General features: G+C 36.5%; 1 protein-coding gene across 5 annotated transcripts in view; it reads left to right on the top strand.

Moving 5' to 3' along the window:
* TTC39B (tetratricopeptide repeat domain 39B) overlaps positions 1-13,843 on the top strand; it is an 82,408-nt gene that overhangs the window by 52,594 nt on the left and 15,971 nt on the right. For 3 of the 5 annotated variants that reach the window (XM_039385640.1, XM_039385643.1, XM_039385644.1), the window contains 8 exons: positions 2,300-2,404; positions 4,768-4,899; positions 6,361-6,437; positions 7,529-7,596; positions 9,604-9,668; positions 9,836-9,941; positions 11,283-11,348; positions 12,944-13,052. In XM_039385640.1, coding sequence (XP_039241574.1) covers positions 2,300-2,404; positions 4,768-4,899; positions 6,361-6,437; positions 7,529-7,596; positions 9,604-9,668; positions 9,836-9,941; positions 11,283-11,348; positions 12,944-13,052 — 728 coding nt within the window. Of the gene's footprint in view, positions 1-66; positions 89-1,334; positions 1,543-2,299; positions 2,405-4,767; positions 4,900-6,360; positions 6,438-7,528; positions 7,597-9,603; positions 9,669-9,835; positions 9,942-11,282; positions 11,349-12,943; positions 13,053-13,843 lie in introns of those variants that run through there. The other 2 variants (XM_039385642.1, XM_039385641.1) reach the window with 2 other exon arrangements.

Genomic DNA, 13,843 nt, shown 5'->3' with positions numbered 1-13,843 from the left:
TAAAAACGCAAATAGTTGTTTTTCTGCTTCGCTCGGTCCTGGGAAGCTGCTGCTGTAATGGGCCTGTTTCTAAAGCTGTTCTTTCCAGGTCTCGTAATCCTGCCCTTCACCCACAGCCTTTCATTGAGTTTTTCTGTTCCCATAGCTGACAAGAATTCTTAGCCCACAACAAAACTAATAAACATGGTGTAAGGGGAGGAGGACCAGAAGGTCCATCTGTCCTCTGTAATTTTGAAGATTCCACATACTTTAATATGGCCTCTGGCATTTGTATGGGAAGGCACTTGAAACAGGGTACTGCCTTGATGCTAGTAACAAAATAGTTGTAGTGTGCAAGTATGAAAGAGTAAAAATTCATTCTTGCTGTCTAGTAGATATCACCCTCCCCCCCGCCCTTTTTTTCCTCCTCTTCTTGAGAAACGGAAGGCAGCTAATGCATTCTTCCTGTCGGAAAAGGCAGAGCAAATGGAATGTGTAATTTAACCAGGCACAGACTAAGTAAAACAGTTTCCTAAAACACAAATCTGAAAAAAGATTACAGAAGCATGGGAATACACAGCGGTAGTGATGATGTGTTATTGACAGAATAAGTCAGGTTCTTACTTGTGTACTAGAAAAAAACCCCAAACTTTAAATCTAGCTAAAATTAGTTATTTGAAAATTATTTGTTAGCAGATGATATTCATAGAATTAGCTAATAAAACTGAGTGTTTTCTAAAACTTTTAGTTGTTATAAATATTTTTATTAAATTTCTTAACACTGTTCTTTGGAGAGTAAAAAAACCCGCCTGTCCAGTCATATTGTGTGCACGTTTTTCTTTGTTTGTTTTGTGTGTGTGTGTGTTACAGTTAGATTAAGAGCAGCTGCACTCCTCTGTTGTGTCTCTTTGTGCAAGTTTCGAGCTGGCTTCCCACCAAGTCTCTGAAACTCAACAACAGGGCCTGTTTCCCAAAGAGGGGAGAAAAAAAAAAGAAAAACCAAATAGCCAAAACTATAGCAATAATATATATTTTACATATCAAACAGATATATACAGTGAGAATACTATATACCTTAAACCCCAGAAACCCCAAATAGCTTCCTAAAAGGGAAGAGGGGAAGGGAAAAGGGAAAAAAGGACAAAAAAAGGATGAAAAGGGGCAGAAGCAAAACAGGTATGCACAATCTAAAAATCTGGTAGCCAGCAAAATAAAGAACTGGCAAAATCTCACCACTTCCCTTGAGAGAAGCAGGATGGCTGGACGCGGCCCAGCGCTCTCCCTCTCGTACATGGCAGACAACAGCAGTCACTGTAGGCCTCAGCTCCAGATAAGCAAGACCGAGACAGGGACCCACCATTCTCGAACCTTGCTGGAAAGGAAGAGAGCGAGCTCTCTTATCTGTGCCTTATTTATACCCCAGGTTACGTAAAGGAATAGCATGGAATACTTCCTGGGTCACCTTCCTAGTTCCTTCCTGGTTACAAGCTGGTCTCCAGGAAGGCCTAGGGTGAAAACTATCACACTCTTCTTAAATTCCTCCTTCTGAGTTGTTCTCTTCTGGTTAGTTCTTAAATATTTATCTCATTGACAAGATCTGTTGCTTACCACTGCTTAACCTTACTTGGATAAAGCCCATTATCAAGTTTAAACCTGTTTTAAAGCTGTAGAGAGATTATCTTTTCCAGCTCCAGCTGTGCATATTGATGGCTGTGTAGCTTCTAGCTATTATCAGTACCATGATTGTCCAGTTTGTCCCTAGGTCTGCCCATGGAGCAATTTGTGAATGCTCCTGAGTCTTTCAGGCAAAACTGGCCAAAGAAGCAGTTTTGTTAAGATGACTTCCACTTGCAAGTGCAAGTGATTTTACTTGTAGTGAATTAGGAACTACAAAGGCTTTTGGCATAGCTACAGACTTCTGACAGGACTATTTTTAGCATAGCTGTTTGCAGAGGGAGCATCTGTTTAATACTTTTTTGGATGAAAATATTTTGTCACCTCTTTGAGATTCAGATATGAATACAGAGTCTAAACAGTGTTTGTATTGATGGGGAGAATTGAGAGCTTGGGCACAGTGATAAGTTTTGAGAATTGGTCTAGTAAGAAAAGAAGAGCTAAGCCATAAGCATCACTTAAATAAGTAAAGGGGGCACACTTGTGTAGCATGGATAAAGTGTTAAGCATATAAACTGTTTTTGAAAAGGTAGATTCTGAAAACAATAAAATTGCTATAAAAGACCTTCAATGTTATATAACGAAAAGCTATGTTTTCGTTTTGTGTTTATATGTACAGTTCGAGTAAACTAAGAATCTTTTTCAGGGCATCCAAGATGGATCTCAAGTGTGCTCTGGAAGAATGTTCAATGGCACTGAACTTATTTCTAAACAATAAGTTCTCCGAAGCACTGGAACTACTTCGTCCGTGGTGAGGTCCTGTTTTTTGCTGAAGTTACTGTAAACAAATAGTGTAAAGTACGCTATCTAGTACCTGAAGATTATTTAAGGCCTCTGAAAATAGTGGTTTTCACTTATTCCCTTTTGTCCAAAAGCATTTATCCATATATTGGGGTTTTAGCAGTGTGCTTGTCTCCCTAAGGCCATCTCAAAACCTGTTGATGAACCACTGAATTGTTCTGTTAATCATTCGAACTGTCTTTCCTCATGTGAAGGGGGAAAGCAGGGAAGCAAGACCTTATCCGATGTATCTTTGATTAGAGAATTTGTACAGTGGAACTGCTTTTGACAAGAGGGAAAATCTGGAACAAAACTCCAGAATACTCTTTTTGTTGTTTTTTATATTACGTTTGAGTCACACATTTAAAGGGCATCTTTTGATCTTCTGACTAATTCTGCTTGTTTCCCTGTTACCTTTCCTCTACTGAGAAGAAAAGCATGGCAGTGCAGATGTAAGGAATTAAAGAATACGAAGAGGTTCATAGGGCAAATCTAGCTTATCTGTGACTTTGTGGGGAGGCAGTCTGGGTGGCTGATCTTCAGGACTGGGATCTGAATCCCATTCACTATTCTTCTCTTACCTGTGTCTCAAAGATGCGTATGATATTGAGGGATGTTTTGGCAAGAGGGATCTGTAGCCTGTGTTAGTAGAGCGTGAGGTAAGGTTCTTGCTCTGCAGTTTAGTGCTAGTAAGAATGGATTAAGAGTGATAGGTTGGTGTTATATGGATGAGTTCAAGAACACCATTAAATGAAACTTCAGAAGGATGACACAACTATCAAGTGTTTGCTTTTAGTAGTATGGAGAGCTCTCATACTTTAGTAGTATGGAGGGCTTTTAAAATTAGCTATACTAACTCTCCAACTCTCTTCTCTGAGCATTGTATAGTGTTATTTGAAATAGAGAAATGCTTTGAGAAGGCCCACCTGCACTTGTGTGTATGCTAAAACTATTTTTAGGTAATATTGCAAAATAATAAGTTCTACCTGCAAGGATTGTGCATGAGTGTATTGCTAAATACACGCACACACATGTTGCCAAAATTTTTTTTGTGCATTTGATATATATTTCATTTTGCATTGTAAAACAAAAAAAAAAACCTTATTTTGTCATGGTGTTTTTATGTACAGCAAATTGTTTGTTTGTAGTTGATGTTTGCTAATAAACTTTGAGCTTATTATATAGCACATTGCAAATGCTGACCTATTGCAAAAAACAAAAAAAGTTGCCTATTAAAAAAAATAGCCTGATTGTTTTATTGAAAAATAGCCTTCTATTGAAAGTTAAACTTAAGTCCTTAAATAATGTAAAATTTTAGGATAAGTCTTGATAGATTTGAGAAATACTTAGCCCAAAGGTCATCTTTCTTGACTCTGCTTAGGATTTCTGTCTTCAAAACTACGTTTGGTAGTTGGCTCCTTGATTTAGAAGGAAGAAAAAATGTTAGGGAAACTAGAGATCATCCAACAAAGAACTAGAAGCCTATCTAGAAGACTAGAATGAACGATTTATTCAGAAGGGTTTGTTTTAGTTTGACAGAAAGGAGACTTGGCCATTAATCCAGTAGTGGTCTGAATCTGTTGAAGGGAAGTTGCAAAGACAGAGGCACCATTCTCCATAGTATCAGATGGTAAAACAAGAGTCAGTCACCACAAGTTGAGACTGAGGAGGTTCAAACTGGTCACTGGCTAGTACAGTACCAGAGAGGCTGCCAAAGGAGTATGCAGTCTTCATTTACTTGAGCTTCTTGAAACTTGGTTAGGTTAGCCTGACATGATGTTAGCAATAGTGCTGTTTGTTGCACTTAGTATGTTTGAGTATTTGACGTCTGTAGGCACTTTCCAACAATTTTTTTTTTGTAATGGTATAATTTGTGTTGTGAAAGCCAGACTAGTTCAGTGTAGTTTTTTATGTAGAACTGAGCATTTGTGTACTGACATTTCTATGACACAAATACGTATTTTTGTCTTTGGATCACATAGTAATGTTAGAAGGAGGTTCTTACTTATGTCGAGTGAAAGCATACAAACGAGTATTTATGTCAAGGCTTAGTTAACTAAATTAAAAAGATATACCAGCAGACTATAAATGGTATTTAATTAAGTGCAAATGTTTGCGTAACTCAAGTGGGACATTTTTTGGAACTTCTTGTGACGGCAGACTTGTAGCATCCAATGGAAAATGATACTTGCTTTCTTGCTAGTTTATGTTCTCATGTCTGTTACTTCCCTGCTTCATTCTTCTGTCTTTTCACAAATTGATGCGTCTCTGCATTTAGTTTTGTATTGTAATGTAAAGTGTTGCTTAAATGCACAAGATTTATGTTTTCCCTAGGTCCAAAGATAGCATGTACCATGCACTTGGATACAGCACTATTTTAGTTATGCAAGCTGCTATGACCTTTGAACAGCAGGATATACAAATGGGAATTTCTACAATGAAGGAGGCTTTGCAAACCTGCCAAAGGTATGCCCAAGCACTGAACATTTATGAGATACTTAATCCACTGAGTGTTCTTTGTAAGGTACCCCAGCTCTCTCTATGCTTTTAAAACTGATTCCTATCAGTATGATAGTGGCCTAAATTTGTAAAGGTGGAGTAAGTCCTACTACCAATTATTACTGGTGAGGATATTTTTCCACAGAGTATCGTGGAAACAACAGACTTCTAGTGGCTGGATATTAATAGCTGCTAAAGTTAAATGGTTGGTTGACTTTGTAGACCTGCCTGTAAGCAGACATTACATGGCTTGTAAAAGCTGAAGTGTTTAACAAGGCTCTGACAAAAATAGAAATTAATTCTACTGTACTGGTTCTTCATCACATTGGTTAGACCATAATTTATCAAAAATGGTCTCCGAGGATATGACTGCCACATGTCAGTTTAGATGTTTAACATCATCATCTTCGCAATAACAAAAAAAGAAAAGGAAATGGGATGAAATTATCAGATACTATCTGAAGAAAATAAAAGGTCAGCAGTTTCTGCATCTTTTTCAGATGTGCTATCAATTTGCAGTTTCATCTGAATTGGTTGTTTAGTATGTCTGAAGATTAGATGCTCCTGTAGTTTAAACAGCTTCCTACAGGATTTCATCTCTGCAGGATATGAACTCTAATGCATAAGTACTCTGGTCTAGTCTGTCGCAAAACTCATAAAAATGCAAGACAAAGGCAATCAAACATTCACATGTGAAGAGTTGCCAGAACTACATGTTCCCTAACTCTTTTCTTGTATTTATTATGTTAACCTGTAGTGTCATAATCTTGTTGTCAGGATCTTGCGCTTGTCAATGTGCAGAATAGTGTAAACAAATGATAAGCTAATGCTTAGTGTTTATAATCAGTGACTCCCTGGCTTACAAAATGCACTCCTTTTCTGAATGTAGAATTGTTTCTTTAGCGTCTTCATAAAGCTGAGTTGTCTGTAAATAGTTAACAAACTAATTTTTGGAATTATAATGTACAGTTGAGATCCTTTGGAAGTAAAATATGTGATTGTTTTGGTATTTTATCTGGCATAAACCACCATTAAATACTGTAGCATTTATGTTGAAAAAAGAGCACCATTTGATTTTTTTTATTCCAATTCTGTGTACAAGTTTAAGAAACAGAAAAAAGCAATTTGTGAAACTTAGAAGCCCTATTCAGGTGTCTTGCTCAGCATCGGAGACACTTCAGCAGCTGGTGGGTGGAAGTGAGATTGAAGCTATTATACACTTAAAGTAGGTTAATTGATGCTGTGAGCATTTAAGGTTGGATGGGCTTATGAGCCTAGAAGCATAAAAGTGTTTAGACTTCTCAAAGAATTGAAACTGTTGGTAATTTCTATTAATTTTAGTTGGAAATGGTTAAGAATTCCAATAATTAAGGTCTGTTTTGTGTTGAAATATGTGGGTTTCTTTTCTTCCATGCACAAATGATTTAGATTCAGGAAAAGAAGCACAGTGGTGGAATCTTTGTCCAATCTAGTTTTGAAACAGTCAGTGGATCAGTTGAGTGAAGGTAAGTGGTTTATAACACAGTTAAAATTAAAAAGGGAAAAGCTCAAAACTATCTTACCAATGCGTGACTCTGTAACTTGACCAGTGTCTTACAGTAACAAATAAACGTACAAACCACCTATGTGGTCATCTTCTTAAATTTGAACATAAAGCTTCTCAAAGTGGGGAATTCAGCCTAAGTTTTCTTTTTGGCTCTGAGCATGCATGAATCAAGGAAGGAATGCCTTTCACAACACATTATAGGACAACTCCCAAAAGTTTGAGTCATTGATGCAGTGGAATACGTCCTTATCATTAGTTGCATTGGAATCTGAATATATTAACAAGTTTTGTGCTTGTCTGTTTTACCTTAAGGTGTTTTGGGAAATGGTATCAGTACATTGTTCATGGCTCTGAAAATGCTGATCTCCTATTTCTGATTCAGGCAGAATCAAGTATGCATTTTTTTCTAACCTGGCACAAGAATCCTCTTTAATACTTGGACACATCAAACTCACCACGTATGCACTGTACATACAGCAGCCTTGTGCATGTGGCTGGTCTTGCAGCATGGGTGCAGAGTAACTCGTGTCATGTGTGTTAAATCAAGTGTACTTTAGTGCTGCATGAAGACAGAAAGTCTGCCTGGGGCTTTCAGTTTGTTGAGCATGACTTGGTGAAAACCTGTTCATAATGTCTTACTAGATGTAGGAAAAGTCTGAACATCAGTGAGGGCTACCATTATCCTGAAAAAGTTTCTTCTAAGACGTGGAAGGAGGGTTGGAAGACTTAGTTGCTGTAGGCTGTTAAGCTTAGGATCAATGAAAAGTACAGGAGACAATCTACCAGAATGACAAGTAGCTTTTGCCATAGACCAAAGTCAGCTCTGTCAAGTTCAAAGTTTTTGTCTGAGAAGAAGGGAAATAGAAGACTTCTGTTGGGGTTTGTGTATTACAGCTACTATTCAGCAGTTATTGAAATGGCAACAGCAGAATCTTGCCTTTTTTTTTTTTTTCCCTTGTCTTGGCAGCATTTTATTTGTTCCATTGACCCCAAGAAGAAAATGCTGACAGTAATTTTGCTGATACTAAATAACTTTTCTTTCTTATATAGAGGAAATGCATGCCGAAATCTGCTATGCTGAATGCTTATTACAGAAAGCAGCTCTCACCTTTGTACAGGTAAAGTCAATTTTTGATTTTGTGTCTCTGTGTAGCAGTGTACTGGAGAGAGATTAGTATTTGTATAATGTCATTCCAACACTAGATATGGTATTTAAAAACCGAACCTTTTACTAGTCAATGTTATTTCATGGCAGTGATTGAAAGTATGGTAAATGCTGTGCTACTCAGCAAAGCCCTCTCTTTGTTTATACGAATAACCAAAGGTGTTATTAATATCCAGGTACCAAGGTATCACCGAGGTATATTGTAGTGTTTCTACAGCTGTTATGTTTAAATGACTTGCATCACACTGTACAGTGTTCAGTGCTTCTGTAAAAATATGTTCAAGTATGAGGAAGTGTCTTGTTTGAAAGTGCAAGTCTTTTCTTTGCACAAAAGGATAGAATGTTTCCCAACTAACAAAACTTTAGCTGATGCACACTTGTCATTTCCAATTCAGTCTTGCTCTCTATGCACTTTTGACATGGTGTCAGGAATAATATGGTAAGGAATGATTATAAAATGAGCATATTTTAGCATTGCTGAGCTAACAGTTCAGTCCACAAAAAGATCTGGTCTTTAATACAATCTGGTGCTACTGGTTTAGATTGTGGTTAAGGGACTTCATGCTACAGTGTTTTCAAATTTGATTTGAAATTTGATGGCTGAAATCAGGAGTTGTTAATCATAGTTTTTTTAGATATGTGAATGTTTTACAAATTTATTGAATATATTTTAGATAATCCGATACAAATTATGCGAAAGGAGCAAGGCACTAAGATCAGATAAGTTCATTTGGCAGATATTTATAAACCACTTAATACAGTACTTTGGCCAGAAGTGTCAGGAAATAGTATTAATGGAATGCCTATAACTGGCTTTCTCCTGGCTTCCTGGCTTTCTCCTTTACCAACCAGATGGAAGCAACCCTTTTTATTTTTATTGTGTAGGTGAGGTTTTTTTAAGCACAAAAGGAATTTTCAAACAGTTGTTGAAGTAGATGACTTTAGGAATGTATAAAATAAATTCTAAAAACCCTTAGATATGTATTTTCTCTAAAGCAGCAGCTCTCTATTGCTGCTAACTATAGTACCCCACTCTGCTGATTGTAGTCCTGCCCCATATGTTTCATCCTTGGCTGACCTTGATTCCTCTGAGAACAATGATGAGAACAAAACTGTAACCACTCAGAAAGGCAGAACTAAAATGCTTGTACTAAAATACTTGCATTTGAGTGTTTAGACTTGCAGACAAAACAGATGAGGTCTTTTGAAATGGTGACCCTTTTATGGAAGCCAGAATTTCCTTTGGTTGATGGTTCTAAGCCTTTTTTCTTTTTTAGTGCTTTTTCATTTTCCATATCATATATGCTGTCCCTGAGTATTTAAATATGCATTTCTGAAATGCCTGCACACGTTCCCTTTCTGTGTGAATTCTAAGAGAAAAAATTACATCTTGTTGAACTGTTAGCTATCTTGCTTTTCAGGTGTTGAGTTTTGATGGCTATTACATTGTGGCTTTGTTTTGCTTTTTCTGGAGATTAGTAAACACATATACTGGGTAGTACATGTGGTTTATGTTGATCAGCAATGGGACTTCATCTGTTCAGGGGATTCTTCGGTTTGTCTTTTTCCAGGTTCTGTGTGGGCTTGCTTGTGTATGTGAGAGAATTGCCAATTCAAAATTTTGTAAAAAGTTCCTGCAGCACCATCTGGTGGAAAGCTTTCTCTATATGCGTTGGAAATTCTGTTAAAAGTAACTCTTTGACTCTTTTTCACCTCCCTCTTAAGTTTTAAAATTTGTAACATGTGCCAGAGAAGTGTTTCCCTGACAACTTAAAGCAAGTGTTAACATTGGTCTTAGAAAAGAGTCTAGTAACTAAAAAGCATTTTTAATGTTTCCAATGACTATTAAGTTACAAATAAATGTGTGGAAGACACAAATAAAAGATGGAAGATTTTTATGTATGTGTTATGTGTGATTGCTGAATGCACTATTTTGTACAATTAAATTTTTTTCTTCCAGGATGAAAATATGATCAACTTTATCAAAGGTGGACTCAAAATTAGGACAAGTTACCAAATATACAAGTAAGCCATTAGAAAACACTTAGTTTCAACGTTGATATAAACAGTTGGAGTGTCATTAATGCCCCCAAAATAAAACAAAATATTTTTATAGCAATCATATTGATTATATTCCATATAATTTTTAAGTCATGTTTCCCCTTTCCTTTTTTTTTTCCCTGCATCAAAAGAGAATGTCATCAGGTGCTACAGATGACTCAGGGGAACAAAAGCAGAAATGAAACTTATTACCAGTTTGAAGGAGGAGTAAAACTTGGAATCGGAGCATTCAACTTGGTATGACTTCCTCACACTACAGAAAGGCTTTTGGGATAATTCTGTAGGAGTCTCTTTCTTTGCATATGGTGTACTTTTACTCTGTTTTAACATTTGTCCATTTGTAAAATGGAGATGCAAGCCTTGGAGGTTTTATGCAATAGGAAAATAGCAGAGACTTCTGGCATGCATGCTCTCTAGGATGTTTCTACTGTGTTTCATTCTCTTGAAGTAACTAATATATGTATTTCTGAAGTAGAAGCACTGCTACATAAGTCTACTTGTCTATAGCAGTAATTTTTAAGATGCTTATGCTGTTGGTTACAGGATACCTGGAGTGACTGTTTATTTGTAACTCCCCCATATATACCATTATTTTGCTTCAGTGGTACTGTAGATTTGCATACATAATTGCACTTAGAAGAATGAACAGTAGTTTACTGAGTTTGTGCAAAAGAAGACTGTGAAGACTCTGTTTTCCTCACAATTTATTATGATTACCCTTTCACATCCATCATGGCAATGGTGAGAGTTGATTTCTGCTGGTATGTTCATCTCTGTATCATTCTGAACTGGAGCTGGCCAATTTTCAATATGGTCAGAAGAACTCAGATCTATCTGTACCAGCCTTTAAAATTCAAGCAACTGGTAGATGTCTGTTCATAAATGTTCTGACCTTTCCTATTGTTCGCGTAGTCTCCTCAGTAGGAAGCTTAATGGGAGTCTCTGCTTGGCAGAATGTATTAGGGTGAATGGAGCTTTTAAAGTGGTATCTCCAAGTAGACCTTCTTGGAATGCTCATTGAAAATGTGGTTATGATCTTTTTAAGTTTTCTGTTGTGTAGGATGTAGAGAATGCATATTCTCTGAACAGGGGAACAAAAATACCTATGATAGAGGATTAAGGATGATAACAATAGGTAGTATTTCTAAAACAGTTATGCTTACTGGTCTGCTAATTCGGTGCTCCCATGGTAGAAGCAAGTAGGACTTCCCTGATACCATTTTATTGGAAGTAAAGGAAGATGACAATTGTAGGTTGTAAGTACTACCAAAATAGATAATACTTTCATTCTGAGTGACACACAATTTTCAAACAATTCTGATCAGCTGAAGACAGAAAACTCTGTCATTATCTGAACAAACACAGCTGGTCTCTGTTCTGCTTTTTTCATGCTGGATGTTCATCTAAACTCTGAGCATGCATGTCCCCTTTCAAATTCTTTTGTGTTTTACTTTTTTGTCTAATATGTAATAGCATGTAACATAGTAGCTGACCTTTTTGGTTCAAGTTTATAATGATTTTAACTTTTTTTGAAATGTATACGGTTTTATTTATTTATTTTTTTCTAATTTATTTCAGATGCTGTCACTTCTACCAGGAAGGATCCTTCGACTTTTAGAATTTATTGGATTTTCTGGCAATAGGGTATTTGATCTGATACTTACCTTTCCAAATTAATCTTTTCTCAGATAAAGACTGGATGAATTTAATGTCATGTATTTCACAGTAAAAGTATAATGATCACTATTGCTTATCAGTCTTTTAGTGTTGTTTAAAAGACAAATGGACTAGATATTAAGAGGCATAAAAGCACATATGGTGATACCTGGCTCTTTAACAACCATGGGAAATGACCAGTCTGCTTCAGAGAGGATTTTTCAAATTGCAATTTTCTTTCCTTTTACTGATCCTTAAGTAGAGGACATCAGCCTTCTTTTCTAGTTGATTCAGTCAGAAATTAATGTTCCTCATACCAGTAACTGAAGGAAGAATCACAGTTCTACATTTTTCCATCCAAAATCCCAGCCCATTCCTTTGGAAAAAAAAATTTCTTAATATCATATGCCACCCTGAAGTCTAGGTACATCTTTTTCTCATGGATGAGCAAAGTATTTGTAACCATAGCCTTGTTTTCTAAACCTAGCCTTGTTTTGTACAGCTCTTTAAAACTCTTTTTGGTGCCCATAAGAAATTAAAAAAAAAAAAAAGTAAAAGAACCCTATCAAAACAACCCATAGAATTATACATAATTAAACTTCAAGTTATTAATGCTACAGAGCCACCATATGGTCTTATTCTGTTAGCTTGTCCACAACATGGCTCTCCTTTTGTAAAATTAGACTTCTGTAGAGACCTGTTCGTTTCTTCCTCTGAAAGACCTGGTTCATGCTGAAGCTCTTCCATAACATGTTTGCCCTAACTGAAAAGGCAGTAAAAGCTGAAAGGAAAAGAACAAACAAATTTGGAATATCACCACATTTTTTTGTGTGGTACTTGAATTCTCCTTTAACTCATCAAGCTGCTATGCAATAGAACTGATATGTTAATATTTGCTTTGAGGCAAAATTTTTAAATTCTGATAAGTTTCTGAAGAGTTGCTTGCTCTTGAGGAGGGGAACTCTGAGCTTGTCTCTACAACCCCAAGCAGTGAAGCTGTCATGTAATTGGCCTAAACTGGAAAGCAGTGGAACAAGTCTCATGTATTAGTGCTGAATAAGTCTCCATGAATCTGGATCTCTGTTGAGACATTGATGTATCAGCAAAGCTAGTATTTTGATCATAACCTCAAAATAGTGGCTGACTTGGTGGAAGAAAATGGAAGATAACCAGGGTTCTCTGTGACGGAAGACTCACACCATCAAGCTGCATTGGAACAGTTGGGAGAGGTTCTCACTGAACATAGACTTAAAGATGTTGTTCTGACAGGATCATAGCCAGAAAAAAATGGGGAAGGGATGTAGACCTGTGTGTCTGCATGATTCATGTGCTGTTCTCATTTCACCATAGCACTGAAGTGCATGGGTAATTTTATTCAGAATTAGATTAGTCTTCTCCTTCCTGAGTGCTGTTAGCTGTGACAGAATTGTTTTGGTAGTGGGTTGTGTTGGATTTGCAATGATAAAGTGCTGAATTATGAATACTTATATATGAAAGGAAAGCTGGATTTTGGTTAGCCAGAAACAAAGTAGTAACTCTGTATACTGATAGTTAATTTTGCATGTGTTTGTGATATTTCTTAGGAGTTGGGCCTCTGCCAACTACGGGAAGGCGCATCTGGCAGCAGTTTGAGGGCCATTCTGTGTACTTTCACCCTGTTGGTTTATCATACTTACGTCTCCTTAATCCTTGGTGAGACCCACTGTGTAGCTTTTCAGTCATGCTACACCTTGTAATAGATATTGTGATTTAATTTTATAACTGAATTTCAAAATTGTGGAGATTGCTATGTATTTAATTATGATCTGAAATTAATATCCTTGACAAAGCTATGTCTGCAGAAACAGTGCAGATAGATAACATTATACCAACATCTTGCTCCATTTGCAGGGCTGTCTCAACATGTGACAGCAAAATATTGCAAAACAGTTTTAAGCTAAGAGAAGTCATTATGCATAAATTAACATCAGATATTGTGAAAACTATGTCCAGAAAAAAAGCCTCTACACCCAAACAATTTACTTGGAAGTACATACATGTAGAGAAGTAATTGCTTTTGCCACATAGAGCTAAAAGTCATAATTAATTCTATGTGCTTTTTTGCCATATATTTTCATGTTCTTTCATTTTTAAGTATTTTAGTCCTTGTCCCTCAGGCTCATCAGGAAATTAAGGAGAACTTCATTTCTTTCCGTATCACTTGTACTTCATTACTGAGCTCAAAATTAGGAAAAGAGGCATCTGAGGAGTGTTTTCCTGGATTGCTAAAGCAATTACAGGGATTTAAAAATATAACTAGAATCTATAATGGAACAGTTTAAAGAATATTCCTATAATTCTAGTCTGTTTCTACTTACAGAGACTTAGTATCTTAAAAGCACTTAGTACCTTTGGGACAAGAATTTAGTTTTATAGAAACACAGTATGATGAAATAATTCTGCTTTTTCATAAAAGCGGTAATCCATTGATCTATTGCAGTCAT

The sequence above is a fragment of the Pipra filicauda genome, unplaced genomic scaffold, assembly GCF_003945595.2.
Source record: "Pipra filicauda isolate LSUMZ 115617 unplaced genomic scaffold, ASM394559v2 scaffold426_size588282_pilon, whole genome shotgun sequence".
NCBI classification, from domain to species: Eukaryota; Metazoa; Chordata; class Aves; order Passeriformes; family Pipridae; genus Pipra; species Pipra filicauda.
This window is presented reverse-complemented; position numbering and strand designations above follow the sequence as displayed.